At 36.3% G+C, this 16,968-nt stretch overlaps 1 protein-coding gene across 1 annotated transcript in view; it reads right to left on the bottom strand.

Moving 5' to 3' along the window:
- Positions 1–16,968, bottom strand: part of XPR1 (xenotropic and polytropic retrovirus receptor 1) — a 201,401-nt gene that overhangs the window by 7,237 nt on the left and 177,196 nt on the right. The window contains exons 12-13 of the mRNA XM_055582862.1: positions 6,871–7,037; positions 3,367–3,506 (exon numbers count right to left, since the gene is read on the bottom strand). Of these exons, the coding sequence (XP_055438837.1) occupies positions 3,367–3,506; positions 6,871–7,037 (307 nt within the window). The remainder of the gene's footprint in view (positions 1–3,366; positions 3,507–6,870; positions 7,038–16,968) is intronic.

Here is a 16,968-nt window from a genome sequence, read left to right as displayed (position 1 = left end):
AGCAGTAAAGTCAGATAAAAGAACCACTGGATTCAGATAGAGGATAAAGAGGCAATATGATCTAAGAGCACAGATTCTGGGAGACTGTCTAGATTCAGATCAGGGATCTGCTACTTACTAAGTGTAACAGCCTTGGATGATTTACTTAACTTATGCTTCATCAGTAAATGAGATAGTAACAGTACTTACCTGACAAGACTGTTGTAAGGATTCACTAAGTTAGTACATGTAAAGTGCTTGGAACAGTGCCAGGTACATAGAACATAACACATTAGTGTTTGCTACTGTTATTAATTTTTAACAAAAGCAATTTAGTTTGAGTACTGGGGAAAAGGACGAGATGAATTAAAGGGAGAATGGGGAAGGAGTCAGAGAGCAGAGATAGCAAGTAAAGTTATCTCTTGAAGAGTTTTGCTGTAAAAGAGAGCACAAAAATGGGCAGTAGTTGCAGGAAGAAAAAATATTCAAAGGATCTTTTTTGCTTCTGCTTTAAATGGGTGATACAACATCTGATTCTATTAACCAAATAATTTTTTAAAAAGAAAAAATCAAGAATAAAAAATTGAGCTACCTCTTTTTTTTTTTTCACTAGAAAAAAAATTAAAGCAGCATACAAGAAAGAGAAAGAAGAGAATGGGGGAGGTGGTGGTGATGGAGAATTTCAATGACATTTCTATTCAGAATTATTTTAAAATTTCCATTGCAATTTCAACTTCAACCCATGGATTATTTATATATATGCTGCTAAATTTCTAAATGTTTGTGAATTTTCAGGTATCTTTTTGTGATTTTATTCTAACATTTGTTAAGACTTCCTTTATACAGCCCAACACATAGTTAATTTTGGTAAATGTTCCATGTGTATTTAAAAGCATTTGTATTTAGTAGCTAGGTTGTACGCAATGCTGTACATATGTCAATTAGGTAAAGTTGGTTAATTGATCACTTGTTTTCTTAAAATTTTACTTATTTATTTTTGTCTGTGCTGGGTCTTCATTTCTGTGTGGGCTTTTCTCTAGTTGTGGCAAGCAGGGGCTACTCTCTAGTTGCGGTATGCAGGCTTCTTGTTGCTATGGCTTTTCCTGTTGCAGAGCACGGGCTCTAAGGTTCAGAGGCTTCAGTAATTGTGGCACGTGGGCTCAGCAGTTGTGGTCTGCAGGCTCTAGAGCGCAGGCTCAATAGTTGTAGTGCACAGGTTTAGTTGCTTCGTGGCATATGGGATCTTCCTGGATCAGGGATCGAACTCGTGTCTCCTGCATTGGCTGCTGCTGCTGCTGCTAAGTCGCTTCAATTGTGTCCGACTCTGTGCAACCTCATAGACGGCAGCCCACCAGGCTCCCCCATCCCTGGAATTCTCCAGGCAAGAACACTGGAGTGGGTTGCCATTTCCTTTTCCAATGCATGAAAGTGAAAAGTGAAAGTGAAGTCGTTCAGTCGTGTCCGACTCTTAGCAACCCCATGGACTGCAGCCCACCAGGCTCCTCCATCCATGGGATTTTCCAGGCAAGAGTACTGGAGTGGGGTGCCGCTGTCTTCTCCTCTGCATTGGCATGTGGAGTCTATACCAACTGAGGCACCAGGGAAGTTGTTACTTGATTACTTGTTTATACTGAGAAAAGTATGCTAACATTTTCCTCTAAAATTATAAATTTATCTACTTTTACTTTCTAGCAATGTCAACTTTCATTTTACTATTTTCAAGCTATGTATTAGGTGCATACAAATTTGAATTGGCTATCACAGATGAATCTCAAAGTCTTTTGGTTTGAGTGCAAAAGACTTAAGTGCAAAATCAGCTTTAGTGTTCTGCTTATTATGGGGTACCTACCTTCACTTAAGCGTTTGGGCTATCATGTCAGATCAATGATGTTTTTAGGAAGATTAAAAAAACATTTTATCTGGCATTTTTATTGTTTCCACTGAGAAGGTGGGCTAAATAACCCAGGTTGCTAAATTGCAAAATATGATTCTCAAAAGATTTTAATTCTAATTTCTGTTCTAAGACTTTTTACCTCCCTGTTTCTACTCACAACCTTTCCAATGGAGCTCAATTATTTTTTTTAATTTAAAAACTTATTAAGTGAAACACACATTCAGAGAAGTGAACAAGTATGATGGGCACAGCATAATGAATTTTAGCAAATTGAACCCCCGTTGTGTAATCAGCACACATTTCAAGAAACAGAACATTATTGCACCTTACTCCCCACTCAGGAGAAGGCAATGGCACCCCACTCCAGTACTCTTGCCTGGAAAATCCCATGGACGGAGGAGCCTGGTAGGCTGCAGTCCATGTGGTCGCTAAGAGTCGGACATGACTGAGCGACTTCACTTTCACTTTTCACTTTCATGCATTGGAGAAGGAAATGGCAACCCACTCCAGTGTTCTTGCCTGGAGAATCCCAGGGACGGGGGAGTCTGGTGGGCTGCCATCTATGGGGTCACACAGAGTCGGACACGACTGAATCGACTTAGCACTCCCCACTCGAGGTTTTCTTGGTGCCACTTCCACTCACTGTCCCACAAGGGCAAATTCTATTTTGACTTCTAATACCATAGATAAATTTAGCATGCTTTTGAACTTCATAAATTTGAACTCATACAGGGACATACTCTTTTGTGGCTAACTTCTTTTGCTCAATACTTTGCCTTGTGAGATTCATTCATGTTTTTGTATTTAGTCTTTTGTTCTCATTACCAAATAGATTTGCATGTGTGTAAATATCACAATTTATCTATCTGCTCTAATATTGCTAAGCCCTTGGGTAGTCTCCACTTTGGTCTGCTGCAAATAATATTATTGTGAACATTCTTGTATGTGGATCTTGGTGGCCTTAAGTCAGCATTTGTGTTTGCTATATACCCAAGAGTTCATGCACAGCTTTGGTAGATACTGACAAAGAGTTTTCCAAAGTGGCTATTGTACTGGTTTCCTCCTACTTGCAGTGTTTGTAAATTCCAATTGTTCTATATCCTTATCAGTACTTGGTGTGTCTGTAGTTTTCATTTTAGCATTTACAGGTGAGCAGCTGTATCTCAAAAGTAGGTTTAAGTTGCATTTCCCTGGTGACTATTCATGTAAAGAACATTTCCATATGTTCATTAGTCATTTGGATATTCAAATGGAGTCCAATTCTTAAAAAAAGCTTCTAAAAAAGTCACCATCAGCATAACTTTGTAAGAATTAATCTCTTAGTCCTTCAGTCAGAATTTTCCAACACGGAGGCAGATGAGAAGTCTGAGAAAAGTTGGAAATTTTAAGCTTTTCAGGTATAAGCTTTTAATAAAATCTAATTTATAAGTACTGAGTAACATCTTAGGTTAAAAAAAAAAAATCTCTGATAAACTTTACAGTAGTCTGCTTACCGGAAAACCTCAAGGGGAGCAAAGACAGTAGCAATGATATCCCCAGAATGAGGCAACGAAGTCATGGAGGTAATTGAGATCTGGATAGTCCAAGCAAAGCGCAGGATCACATCCTCTATGATGGCACTGTAATAGTAGGCCTGAGGGATAATAAGCAAATTGAGTAAATTGACCATCGTGTTTCTTACAAATAAGCATACCTGGCACAGTAAACAAGAGTCACATACCATACTGACAGGTGTGAGTAAAAGAAGAGTTACATGTTTTAAAAGACTTGACCAATTTAGTTTTTTTTCATAGATAGGACAATCTTCAAAATGAAGTTTTACTGAATTTCAGTGATCCTTTAACAAATATATTAATACTTCGTTACCATACTGTATACTAGGCTCTCTTCTAGACCCTAGAAATACAAACCAGATGAGATCCTGAAGCTGACTGAGATGACATTCTAAAATGTATGTGATACACAAATGGCTCAATAGTTCAAATTAGATTCACTAACTCTGTTATTTGCGCTTTTATTCTCAAATTGCCTTACCCTTCATTTGAAAAAAGTTCTTCCTTCTTTTTTGATGTCAGAAAATAACACGAAGCTTGGATTTCACAAACAATTAAATTTAAGGGATGTCCCATTTCCACATGGGGAAGACAAGCACTCAACTAATTCTTTCCGTTTTAGTTACACAAAGCCTTAAGCACACAAACTGCCAACTGACCGGAACTATAATTCACGGATTTTCTATTCATCTCAAGATATCCAGCTCTTTAAAATATGTATTTAAAGGCTACAACATCTTATGGGAACCAGAACTGCTATGTATTAAATCATAGCATTTATTTTATTAAAAGAATGTCAGCAAAGGAATATCAGTCATGTTAGAAGGCTACTAAACAAAAGAAACAGCAGTCCTCTTCTTGTCCTATTCTCTAGAGGCAAACATCTTCAAATTTTGAGCATTTATCTTCCAGATTTCTAAATAATGTGTGTATATTGCTATATCTTGATTAATCAATTTTAGACATTATTCACTGCTTACTATGATTAATTTTATGAAGATTTTTTAAAACACATTAACATATCTCTCTGTCCCTTCCCCCAGCCATTCAATACAGCAATAATGCAATTTTTGGATAAATCCACATGCAGTGAAATCATTATTAGGTGTCTTGATGAAAAGCTGCAATTTCGTATGTCTTTAAGAGCCAATCAAGCCGATCCACAGTTGACTGATGTGGATGTGGGAGCTGATGTTACCAAAAATTAAAAGTCTTTTGGGAGGAATACACTTAACTTGAGGTCAAGAGATACAGAAAAGTTAAATTTTAACATGGAGATAACGTAAATGCTTCCTGGACCTGGGTATGGTGCTCAACAGTACGCACTGTTAATGCCAAGGAGCTTAGTTTAAGGTTCATATAGCTGTGTTCTTAATTGTTAAATGAACACCCACTGAACTTCACATATAGCTTCTTCCCTTTTTTAGCACAATATATTTAACTCCAATATTTCCCCTTTTAAAGCTGAGAGGGGTATGGTGATCTTCTAGGACATTTTTCTTATATATTTGTAAAGCCTAACGTACAAAAGCATATTATGACCCTAAAAATGGGTCATAAAAATATGTAATAACAAAGAAAGTGGAAGATTCTACTAACTAATTTTATTACACAGAAATAAAAAAGTTAGTACTTAAAGGATGAACAGATTAACATTTATGTAAAGATATAAATAGTTCATCAAAGCAATCATCATAATAAGATAGAAATGCATTACATCTCTCAGTAAGGCAAGGACAGTACAAGGAGCAAAGCCACATGCATTTGGTGAACAAAAGGCCATCTTTTCTTGAACACATGTCTGCTGTCTGACTTGTGCTTAATATTACTTTTTAAAATTTTCTTTTCAAATGAGACTTAAAAATCACTGTTAATGAACATCTCCTTTTCTGCCTTCATTTGTTTATATGAAGTTACCCTAACATATCATTCATCATATTCAGTCTGTCATTTATATTCAATCCTCACACTTGAAAACAGCCTTCCCTAAGCACCAATTACATATTACACAGTCACACACTTTTCGAAGTTCAATTCTGAAGTATTGATGACATTTTGACATAGTATAAAATATCAGTGGCCCAATTTATACTCCCCTCTGCATACAGAATTTTAGGATTGGGAAAGGATCAAGAGATAATCTAGTGTAACATCCTACCTTACAGAATACACTGCAGTCTGGTTGTCTAAAGTTATGTAGCTCATTAGTGAGAGAGCTGGGGTTAGAATTCACTTATAAGGATTCCCAATTCATTGTTTAATTTCTTTCAATATCTGTACAGATACTTTTGGTCTATTGACTTTTTAATTCAGTCCTTCTCATCCTTTTTTTAGATAAGGTGCTCAAATGATTCTCAAGTAATTATCCATGTATTTTTAGATCAAATCGAAACTTTAAGAAAACTGATTGAAATAAATGATAAGAAAAGCCTTCTTGATGTACCCAAGCAAAGTCAGGCACACCTCTTTCCTTTGTGCTTTCACAGCACTGCTCATTCAGTCAAGTATTTTTTTATTCATTCATTCATTCATTCATTCCACAAACATTGTCTACTGTATGCCTGGGACTATGCTGGATAGTAAGGGATACAGATACCTAAACAGGTAATTAAAATGCAATGTGATAACTGCCATAATTGGAAGTTTGTATCGTGTAAAATGGGACTAGGACAATTGGCTAATTATGCTTGGAGAAATAAGAAAGGCTTCTTAGAGAAAGGAACAAACTGAATTTTAAAAAGAAGGAACAAGGGATTTCCATGGCAGTCCAATGATTAAGACTTTGAGCTTCTACTACAGGGGACATGGGTTTGATCTCTGGCCGGAGAACTAAGATCCCACATGCTATGTAGCGTGACCAAAAATAAATAAACAAATTTTAAAAATAAATAAGCAGCTTGATGTAGAATGCTAAAAAAATAAAATAAAATAAAAATAAAAAGAAGGAACAAGAATTTGCAAGGTAAACTAAGGGCAAACAGGGCATGTGAGACCTAAGGTAGGGCATAGCCGCTGAGTCGTGCTTGAATCTTTCACAACCCCCTGCATGCACTGCAGCCAACTCCATGGACTGCAGCCCACTCGGCTTCTCCCTAAGTCTCTTGAGACACAGGGAACTGCATGTTAAAAAACAAATCATAAAAGATATTTAATTATTTATTCCTCTATTCTAGTCTTTATTACATTGTATTGCAATCTGTTTACTTATCTGTTTAGAACATAGATTATAGTGTCCTTGAGAACCAGAATTTTACTTTGTTTTATTTCCTACAGCACCCAGAATATAGTTAACATCTGGTACATTTTTACTGACTGAATGGATTAGCATTTTTTGGCAATTATTTTAAGTGGGCTGGTGTTGGGTACATACTGTAATATACCTGAGTGTTCTGTTTTTGTGTTTTTTCTTTTTTAAAAATAAATACAAGCACTCTTTGTACATACTTTTTGGGGGTATACAATCTCTTCCCGGAGGAAGGTGTTTTCTCCTGCATTCTTATCAAAAAGACCCCAGTCCATCTTCAGATCCCAGATGAGGGTATAACAGGAACTGATGATACAAAAGACGATCCACAGATAAAAGAACACCATGGTGTCTGAGTGACGTTGTTCTGAAGAAAGAAAAGGGAAAGAGAAAATTACTATATTCGAGTAAAATTCTTCATTAAGTAAAACTAATTAAAAAACAGATTCTTCCTCCAGCTCCATAAATAGATTTTAAGTAAATCTCCTTAGTAGGATCCCCATCTAAAAAAAGTTAAGTAATAAATCTGATTTATCTGAAATTCAAAATAATTATCAAACATTCAACAAATATACAAAACTTATACAAAAGTGCATTTAGAATTTAGGGGCTCAATGCTGAAAACATAATATTTCAAGTAATTGTGATGGAGGTTTAGAATATTACAAAAGTTGTCATTTTAATTTTTGCCATCAGGTGGCAGCTTTGGGTCAAAGATTTTTTAAAAATGTATGAAACACCGTTAACAAGGGATGTGCTGCATTTACTTTGAGAAATTCTTGGATCGTTTTTCTTTAGAACATTTCCTTCCCATACTTAGATCTTATCAATATTTATTGTGAAAACAGATAATTTTAATTCTAGATAAAATGCTACAAAGCGACAATTGATAAGGAATGTATCCTTAAGAACATATATGAAAGCAAATTTCTCTCAAACCATAAATCAAAGCATGATATTTTTGCTCCTTTTGGATTTTATTTAATGATGAAGTGAAAGTCGCTCAGTCATGTCTGATTCGTCACAACCCCAAGGACTATAGTTCCATGGAATTCTCCAGGCCAGAATACTGGATTGGGTAGCCTTTCCCTTCTCCAGAGGATCTTCCCAAACCAGGGATTGAACCCCGATCTCCCGCATTGCAGGTGGATTCTTTACCAGCTGAGCCAAGGAAGCCCAAGAATACTGAAGTGGGTAGCCTATCCCTTCTCCAGGGGATCTTCGAACCGGTGTCTCCTGCATTGCAGGTAGATTCTTTACCAACTGAGCTACGAGGGTTTTAAGCTGACAGCAACATTATAAAGTGCACTAAATCAGAATAATACACAACTTTATCTTTTTCACTCTTAAGCGCTTTGTATATTCTCCAATGAAACTCTTCTTTGATAAGTCTGAAAGTTATCATGATGTTATGTCTGTTTTCTGGCTATAAGGCATAGGTATATAATTACTACTAAATGGTCCTCAATCATCAGGAGAAAAAAAAAAAAAGGTGTCATCTAATTCAAAAAAAGTTTAAATTTCAATTAGTTTCCCAAAGGATTAGAAAGTAAAGGCTGTATCATGCATTATCCATAATCCTTCCTATTAAGATAAACAAGTGCTAGAAATTCCCTGGTGGTCTAGTGATTAGGACTTGGTGCTTTCACTGCCGGGGCCTGGGTTCAATCTCTGGTTAGGGAACCAAGATCCCACAAGCCTCACAGTATGGCCAAGCAAGCAAACAAATAAAAAGTTCTTATTAATCATTTTATATATTAAGGTGTTAAGCACAGTATTATTCAAAGGTGCCTTTTAAACATCTATAATCTATTTAGTTGAAACAGCCATTTGTTATTGATGATAATTGGAGCTCAAAATAAAATAAGCAAAGTACTATGAGAACATCAAGGAGAATGGGACTGTTTCCAAAAGTACGAAATAAGAGGAAGCAGCATTTGAGTTATTTCTAGAAGGATAAATAAACAGTGTTGCAAAAGTCAGGCAGATGAGGCAAGGCTATTCAAGGCTAAAAGAAACTAATGAAAGGCATGAGGGTGGGAAAGTGCAAGGCATGTTTTGAGAAGCTTCAAGTAATCTAAGTCTAGTGTGGGTGAAACAGAAGATGTGGGGGAGTGGGTATGCTTTGAAATGAGGCTAGAAGACATTCTGGGTCTGACTGTGGAATGCTTTCTTGTGACTTAGGATTAGATCCATATTTCAGAAAAATACCTGATTGGCAGGTTGTTTTCATCAGAACTATTTAGTTGGTTAAAAAAAGATACAGATATCTCTGAGCTCCAGTGTGTTGTTAGCAACAGTTTGTACCAGCTTTATGAGCTGATTAATAAATTTTCAAAACTTTGCAAACTGGTTGTTAAACACAGTCATTTTAAGTTAAATTACATAAACTTTATAATCTGCTATATTAAAAACAAAGGCAATGAAAACTCAGATTCATCACTTCCTAATTATTTTACTAAAATTTGATATTATTTGTTCTTTTAGGTTATATATGTTTATTGTATCTATATAATGGAAATACTATACATCATCTCCCAACATTCCACATGAATCATCTTAGTAGCTTGAAATTGGCTACGGTGGCAGTCTGAATTTACACCATGGAAATCAGCAAACACTGCAAATCAGTGCCCCATCCCCATTCCCGGACGAGAGCTACTATTTAAACATGCCAGGACGCCACATTCTTCTCCTGGAAAGTCAGTGGTAGGGAACAGAAATACAAATTTTTAAAATGGCCCATAGCTGATTCTAATGAACAGTCAAGCTTGGATATAAACACATTTTAAGGTTTAAACTATTTCCACAAAACTTTCCTCCATCAAAGGCGAAACTGAGTTAATATTTGTACTATAACATGGTGCTATACAAAATATCAATTTAAAAGATTTAACATAATATTTACTTACTACATAGGTTTAGTCAGATATGTTCTGACAAACCTGTTCACTTCATTCTATATACAGACATAGAGTCTAGCTGAGTAATATTTTCATTAATTAGCATCATGGTTGCATAAAAAAAAATCTAACTCATCTACTAAGGTTTGTAAAGAATAAAGCAAATTTAGCAATATAATACAATTCATTCATCATACATTCAAAATAAGAGCAACAGAGAAAAAGACAGAAAAATGAATTAACAATGAAACTAAAAATAATGTGCTAATTTTCTGTTATTTCTTCTAGCTTTTAAATACAAGTTCTATCTTTAGAATATGGGCTTCACTGGTGGCTCAGACAGTAAACAATCTTCCTGCAACATGGGAGACCTGGGTTTGAGATCTGGGTTTGATCCCTGGGTCGGGAAGAACCCCTGAAGAAGGAAATGGCTACCCACTCCAGAATTCCTGCCTGGAAAATTAAATGGACAGTGGAACCTAGCAGGCTACAGTCCATGGGCTTGCAAAGAGTCAGACACGACTAAGTGACTAACATTTTCACTTTTCACTTATCCATCTTTAGAATATAATTCTTAAAATGGGACAATGGGCTAAATTGCCTTCCTTTAATCCCATATTATTTCTATGAAGTTTCTATGAAACATACATAAGGACTCACTGACTTAAAAATATTTTAATACAGTATTTTAGAATAAGTAATTTTTATCTTATGAACTTCTTCAAACAATGATTAACATGCACCTGGTCTACAAATGCTATATTTTTGGTCTCTTTTTAATTATCACCCTTACTTGATCTTTCCCATCTCCTAAATGAGGAGTGCGTCTCCCTGAAATTATCTGCCTTCATTGGTATTCAGGGATTGTATCAGGAAGATATTATCACTTTAGGCAAGCAATTACATCTAATTCTCTGTTGGCTAACTCTGGTAGCCCACTTTAGTAATGTTCAGAATCACAGAAAATCAAGTCATTGGTATTCTACCCTAAGCTTCTATTACACACCTGCCATATTAGAAGCATAATTAATACCAGACATGTGGATAGTAATGGTATCCACTGAATCTAAAACGAATAAGCTTCTTAGAGTTTTGTACCTATTAGGCTTCATAGGAAGAATTAAGCAAAAGAGTATGTTAGGAAAACTGCTAAGAGAGAAAACAGAAAAAATCACATATGGACATCATCCCGAGCAATATTTCATGATGGATATATTAAATAAGGCTTCCCTCATGGCTCAGACGGTAAAGACCTGCAATAAGACCTGGTTCAATCCCTGGTTGGCAACATCCACTGGAGAAGGGAATGGATACCCATTCTAGCATTCTTGCCTGGAGAATTCCATGGACAGAGAGCCTGGCGGGCTACAGTCTATGGGGTCTAAAGAGTCAGGCAGCATGTGAAATATGAAAAAAGTGGCACTGTATGTAAAGTGAACAGTGTTCTTTCAACCAAAACCTTTCTACTCTGGTAATAGCTTACTAGTTTTTAATCTGAAATTAAACAAGGAAACAAAACGGACTGGGGACACTGTTTTCAAAGCCCAAGCCTATATAGGTAAGCTGAGTTATGAATGAGTTTGGCATCTAGCAAATTCCTAGTTCTATTCCTATAACCTAAAAGCATCAAAGCACTGAATTATGAGACTAACATGGTTCTATGAAAATTAATGGATCAAAAACTTCTGTGATCTTTAAATACATTTCAGTTAATATCTGAGGTCACATGTGTTATACCTCCTTAGGTGGTTATTAATTTATCCTAGAACAGGCAAGAGAGACATTATATTCCCATTTTAAAGTTAAGAAAGCTGAAGTTCAGCGAGACAGTCAGTATGTGGAAAGATAGGTGGGTTTGATGTTAGAAGATCTGGGTTTGAATCCAGACTCTACCTCTTTTCAACTTTGTGATTATAGAAAATTCATAATCTTAAAATGACAGACAAAAATGATAATCACTAGGCCTAAGGATAAATAAGGAAGCTAGTAATAGGAATCCTAATCAAAGGAAGTTTTTTTTACTAGACAGCACCATTTCTCTAAGACCATCTCAACTCAAAAAAATAGCTCCATAAACTATTAAGAAATACTAAAAATATTTCCAAGGTATCTGGAAAGCAGAATTTAAAAACTACACACATATTACCATTTCATACTGTATATAACATTATGTTAATAGAAAAAGACAGAGGTAGCTATCCCTGATGAAGAAAGTAAGATTATTAAGGGGATTCATTTTTAACTTTATGTATTATTTGAATTTTGTTTTTTACAGTGATATATACATATCCATGTTTTACTTGTATAATTAAACTAAAAGAAAAAGAAAGTGGGCTAAAGTGTATACCTGTGGCAGATTCATGTTGATATATAGCAAAACCAATACAATATTGTAAAGTTAAAAAATAAAAATAAAATAAAACAACAACAACAACAAGAAAACAGTTACTAATAGGGTGATGATATTTTATAAATGATTTAAAGAAGTGTTTAATGTTGTTACATTGTTTTTATAAAGGACACAGGAATTCATTTACTCATTCAACAAATGTTTACTGAGTGTCTACTACTATAAGCTGTGTTTTATATACATATATTAGATCAGCTGCAAAGAAAAATCTGTTGTCTACTGGGTAACCAGGTATATTTTAGAGAATAGAAGTATACTGAAGAATTATTAAGGGTTAAGTGTGAAAGAGGATGTAAAATGAACAAAAGCACAGTGTGTAAGTGTATCTGCAGAACTGTGTACAGAGAGGGAATCAACAGGTTAAGACTTTCAGAAGGGGAAACAGCCAGGAAAGGCTTCCTGGAGGAAGTGCTACTTGAGTTGAGTCTTGAAAGTCAAGTCTTGAGTTAATCAGGTTTGTGAGGCAGAGAGAGCTATATCAAAGAGTAGAGATCATTCAGTCAACAAATGAACACCTACTTAATGCGAGGTATTATTCTAGACACCATGTACACAGTTACGAATCTAATTCACTAGTGGACAAATTTCCTACCCTAATGAAGTTTACTACTTACTTGGGGTAGACAATTATCAGATACACAAATAAACAAGATGATTTCAGATAGTGAAAAGTGCCATGAACAGAACATGGTGACATGAGTGCTTTTGGTGGAATTCCTTTAGATAGATAGTGTAAATGCAGAGAAGATCTCTAAGAATATCTGGGTAGTGAAAAGGAGCCAGCTACATGAAAAGCTGGAGGAAGAGTTACATACATAATATTACATCTTCTAGTAACCATATTTTAAAAGCTAAAAATAAACAGGTAAAAATAATTTTAATAATATATTTAATAATAATATAATGTATACAATTCTTAGGGAGACCTTTTACACTCTTTTCCATAACAAGTCTGCAAAATTCAGGTTGTATTTCACATGTAAAACATATATCAATTTTGACTAGGCACATCTCTAGTGTTCAATAGCTCCATTGTAGCTATTGAACACTTGAGATGTAGCTAGTCGCTACATTAGTGAATAATGCAGTGCTAGATACTATAAAGGAGATGACGATGAGGAGTGAGGACTGGAAGTGGTGTATTAATGAAAAGGCTCTTGTGGTAGCTCAGTGACAAAAGATAAGGACTAGAATTGAGAGCAAATAGAAGGTATAGAGAGGTCAGGCAAACACTGAGAAATATTTAGGAACTAAAATTGTCAGAATTTGGTGAAGTGTGAAGATGAGAAGAAGGGTAGAGTCAAGGATGACTCCTAGCTATTGTTGTTGTTTTTTCCCTCTTTTTTTGCCCACGCTGCAAGGCATGTGGGATCTTGGTTCCCCAACAAGGGATCAAATCTGTGGCCCCTGCAGTGGAAGAGCAGCGTCTTAACCACTGGACCACAGGGAAGACCCAAAGGAGGACTCCTAGTTTTTAACCTGGCTGCCTGGGTGGGACAGTGCCAGGAACTGAGGTAGAAAACACTGGTGAGTGTGGTGCTCAAGAAACCTTAGGGAATAAAAATGGTTAGCTTTGGAATACTGACTTTGAGATACCTATGAGACATCAAGGTGGAAGATGGCCAGAAAACAACTGGAAATAAAAATAAACAAACTTGAGATACATACTGGGGAGTCATATACATGTAGCCAGTGATTGAAACCACTTTGGAAGCACCAAAATAATACAAGCCTCTTCTGTGAAAAGGGCAATGACATAATCAGAAATAGAAGTCTTCTATCTGTACTGCATTTGGCTAAACTTGGTTGAGTTTATTCTCCCTGTGTTTCTTTATACCAAAGATCTGAAGAGATGAGAGCTCTTTCAAATGTTACAGACCTTCTCCTAGCTCTTTCAAAATAAATTTTAATTTTGTATTTGTAAACATTTCAAGGTTCATAAATATGTTTAAGTTATTATATAAAGTCATTATGACTATCAGAATAGAGACAATAAGGAAAGGCAGAGTACTGTTTTCAGAGGTAGGAATGAGAAAAGGAAACAGACTAGACCAGATGGCTTACTGAGATAAGGAAAGTCTTTTTAGGGTGAGAGACTGTTGAGCATATATATAGGTTGAAGGAAAAGAGCCAATGATGATGAAAAGATTGAAGACTTAGGAAAGAAAACGGGTGACTGCTAGAGCAAGATCCTGAAAGAGATATGAAGAAATAAGGTCAGAGCACTAAGGTGGGAAACCTTGTTCCCCAGTCTGGGAAAAATATGATGAGAATAGGTTTTGATTTAAAAATTATGTATATAAGTAGAAGACAGCTGAAGGAAAACGACCTGATAGGTTCAATTTTTTCAGGGTAGCAAGAGACAAAGGTAGTCTGTGAAAATAAACAGAAAGACTGGGTTGGAGGTTCTGAGAAAAGGAATGAGCTAAATACTTTGTGCTTACATTGTCTTCTATTACTACATAAACATATTTTGGGGGCTTCCCCGGTGGCTCAGCGGTAAAGAATCTGGCTGCAGTGCAGGAACGGCAGGAGACACTGGTTTGATCCCTGGGTCAGGAAGATCTCTTGGAGGAGGGCCTGGCAACCCACTCTAGTCTTGCCTGGAGAATCCCATGGACAGAGGAACCTGGCAGGCTAGAGTCCATAGGGTCGCAAACAGTTGGACACAACTGAAGTGACTTAGCATGCACACACGCAAATGTAGTTTTTCTCTCTTTCCTACAAGACTATACCCTATCTACTATTTTTAAAAGAATTTAACTTTAAAATGCAGTGAATTGTATATGTATTTTCCATTAAATTGCAATGTCTTTTAGGGAAAGATCTCATGTCAGCATTTTTTCAGGGCCTATGTACTCCACTTCACACAGAAGGAACTCAACATTTGCCAAGTTGAATTGAGGGCAAGCACTGTGTTTTAATTACTCATTTTTAAACTTTCTGCACAATGCCTTACATTCCAACAAATATTTGGGGAAGGCAAATGGTTCCTGGCAGCCTACACATACAATGTGTCTCTAAAAACTTGTATATGCTGAATATGAAAAAGTCAAGTAACAGATGTACATCTTGTATGAGGATTTAGTTTCCTAAGAACTAAAAATAAAAAATAAAACCCTTTATTGTATCTTGTCTTTTAGACATACTATTTTATGACATCATTTCCAGCATCTTTGGAGAAGGCAATGGCACCCCACTCCAGTACTCTTGCCTGGCAAATCCCATGGAGAGAAGAGCTTGGAAGGCTGCAGTCCATGGGGTCGCTGAGGGTCAGACACGACTGAGCGACTTCCCTTTCACTTTTCACTTTCATGCACTGGAGAAGGAAATGGCAACCCATTCCAGTGTTCTTGCCTGGAGAATCCCAGGGACGGTGGAGCCTGGTGGGCTGCCGTCTATGGGGTCGCACAGAGTCGGACACAACTGAAGCGACTTAGCAGCAGCAGCAGCCAGCATCTTACAGACATTTTTCATTTTTACTCTTTATTACAGAACCCAGATAATCTCTTTAAAACCAATGTGTTAGCACTGACACTTAAAAGTTGCTGCTTTCAGCATGCCTAATGATTTCCATCTTTGCTTTAGTTATATTAAATGAGACATTTCCTTTTTAATAAGGAAGTATACCATCATATATAATTTCTATTCATTTTAATAAAAATACATAAAATATCCAGCTTTCAATTGAAAATCACTAGTCATACCAAGAACAAGGAAGATAACAAATTGAAGGAAAAAAGTGAATCAGTAGGCGCCAAAAATGAGATAAGATATGCTGGAATTACTTGATGAAAATGCTTTAATGAACAATTAAATAAATAAATATTTGAAACAATAAAAAAATTAAAAGCCTCACCAAGGAAATACCTAGTCTCAGAAAACAGAAGACATACCAGCAGAGTAGAGAAGACAGAGGAAAGAGTCTGCAAACTGGAAAACAGAAGAATAGAAACTACCAATCTTAAACACTGGAAAGAAAATAAGATTTAAAAAAAGAAGAAAAGAGAAGAGGTTCAGTGCCGGGGTCCAGCCCCGGCTGATCCAGGGTCTTCGAAGGAGAGACGGCATCGGCGATTTATTTAAATATTAATTAGAGATATAAAGAGTAATAGAATGAGGATAGCTCAGTAGGAAAATTCAGTGGAGAAAAGAGGCTGAGTAGCTTGGTTTATGCGGAAAATCAATATAACCTGTGACACCAGGTTAGCTCTGACCACAGAGGCCGCAGGCGCCCTCTAGAATAGCGGAAGGTGCCCCACCTTAGACACCTTCTTGAGTGGGTCTTAGAAGCCCAGGCAAATAAATGGTCGCAGAGGACCTCCGCGCTCCAGATGGAGACTCAGCCGGAATGTGAAAAGAAAGAATGACATGGGGAGACCAAGCTTTGGTGAGCAAGGCCCGTAGCTTTATTTTCAACAGGGGCTTTTATACCCTAAGTTACACATAGAGGATAATAGGGGATGTGAAATCATGCAAAGTCAGCAGTCTTTGATCCTTATCAAAAACTAGTGTTTCTTTCCTGCAAATTTATCATATACAAATGGTTTAGGTGATTTACATCATCTTCTGGCCAGAAGGCCTATTAACATTTTATGACTCTTGACAAAGGTTTGTCAACCGAAAGACTTATTTTCTATAAGAGTAATTATTTTAAGGTTTGGCGCCATCTTCCGAAGGTGTTAGATAAAGTTACATTCCTATAGGGCAGAGGTGTAATGGGTTTACAACAAAGGAGAATTTATTACCTTAAGGGTCTAAAGTTGCTAATACCAAGGCCACTACTTATTTTTTCTACCTACCAGCTATATTAATTAATACATATTCAAGGATACAATACAGGGGATGTGGAAACTTGGCAGTAAGCATTGGCTCATCAACGAAATCTTTTACTAGTTGTATTCTGACAGTTTCTAACTCTCTGAGAGGCTTTAAGCTATTTGAATATCTTAAGCTTTCCATGCCTCTCCAGGCTGAGAGACTGT

The sequence above is a fragment of the Bubalus kerabau genome, chromosome 5, assembly GCF_029407905.1.
Source record: "Bubalus kerabau isolate K-KA32 ecotype Philippines breed swamp buffalo chromosome 5, PCC_UOA_SB_1v2, whole genome shotgun sequence".
NCBI classification, from domain to species: Eukaryota; Metazoa; Chordata; class Mammalia; order Artiodactyla; family Bovidae; genus Bubalus; species Bubalus kerabau.
This window is presented reverse-complemented; position numbering and strand designations above follow the sequence as displayed.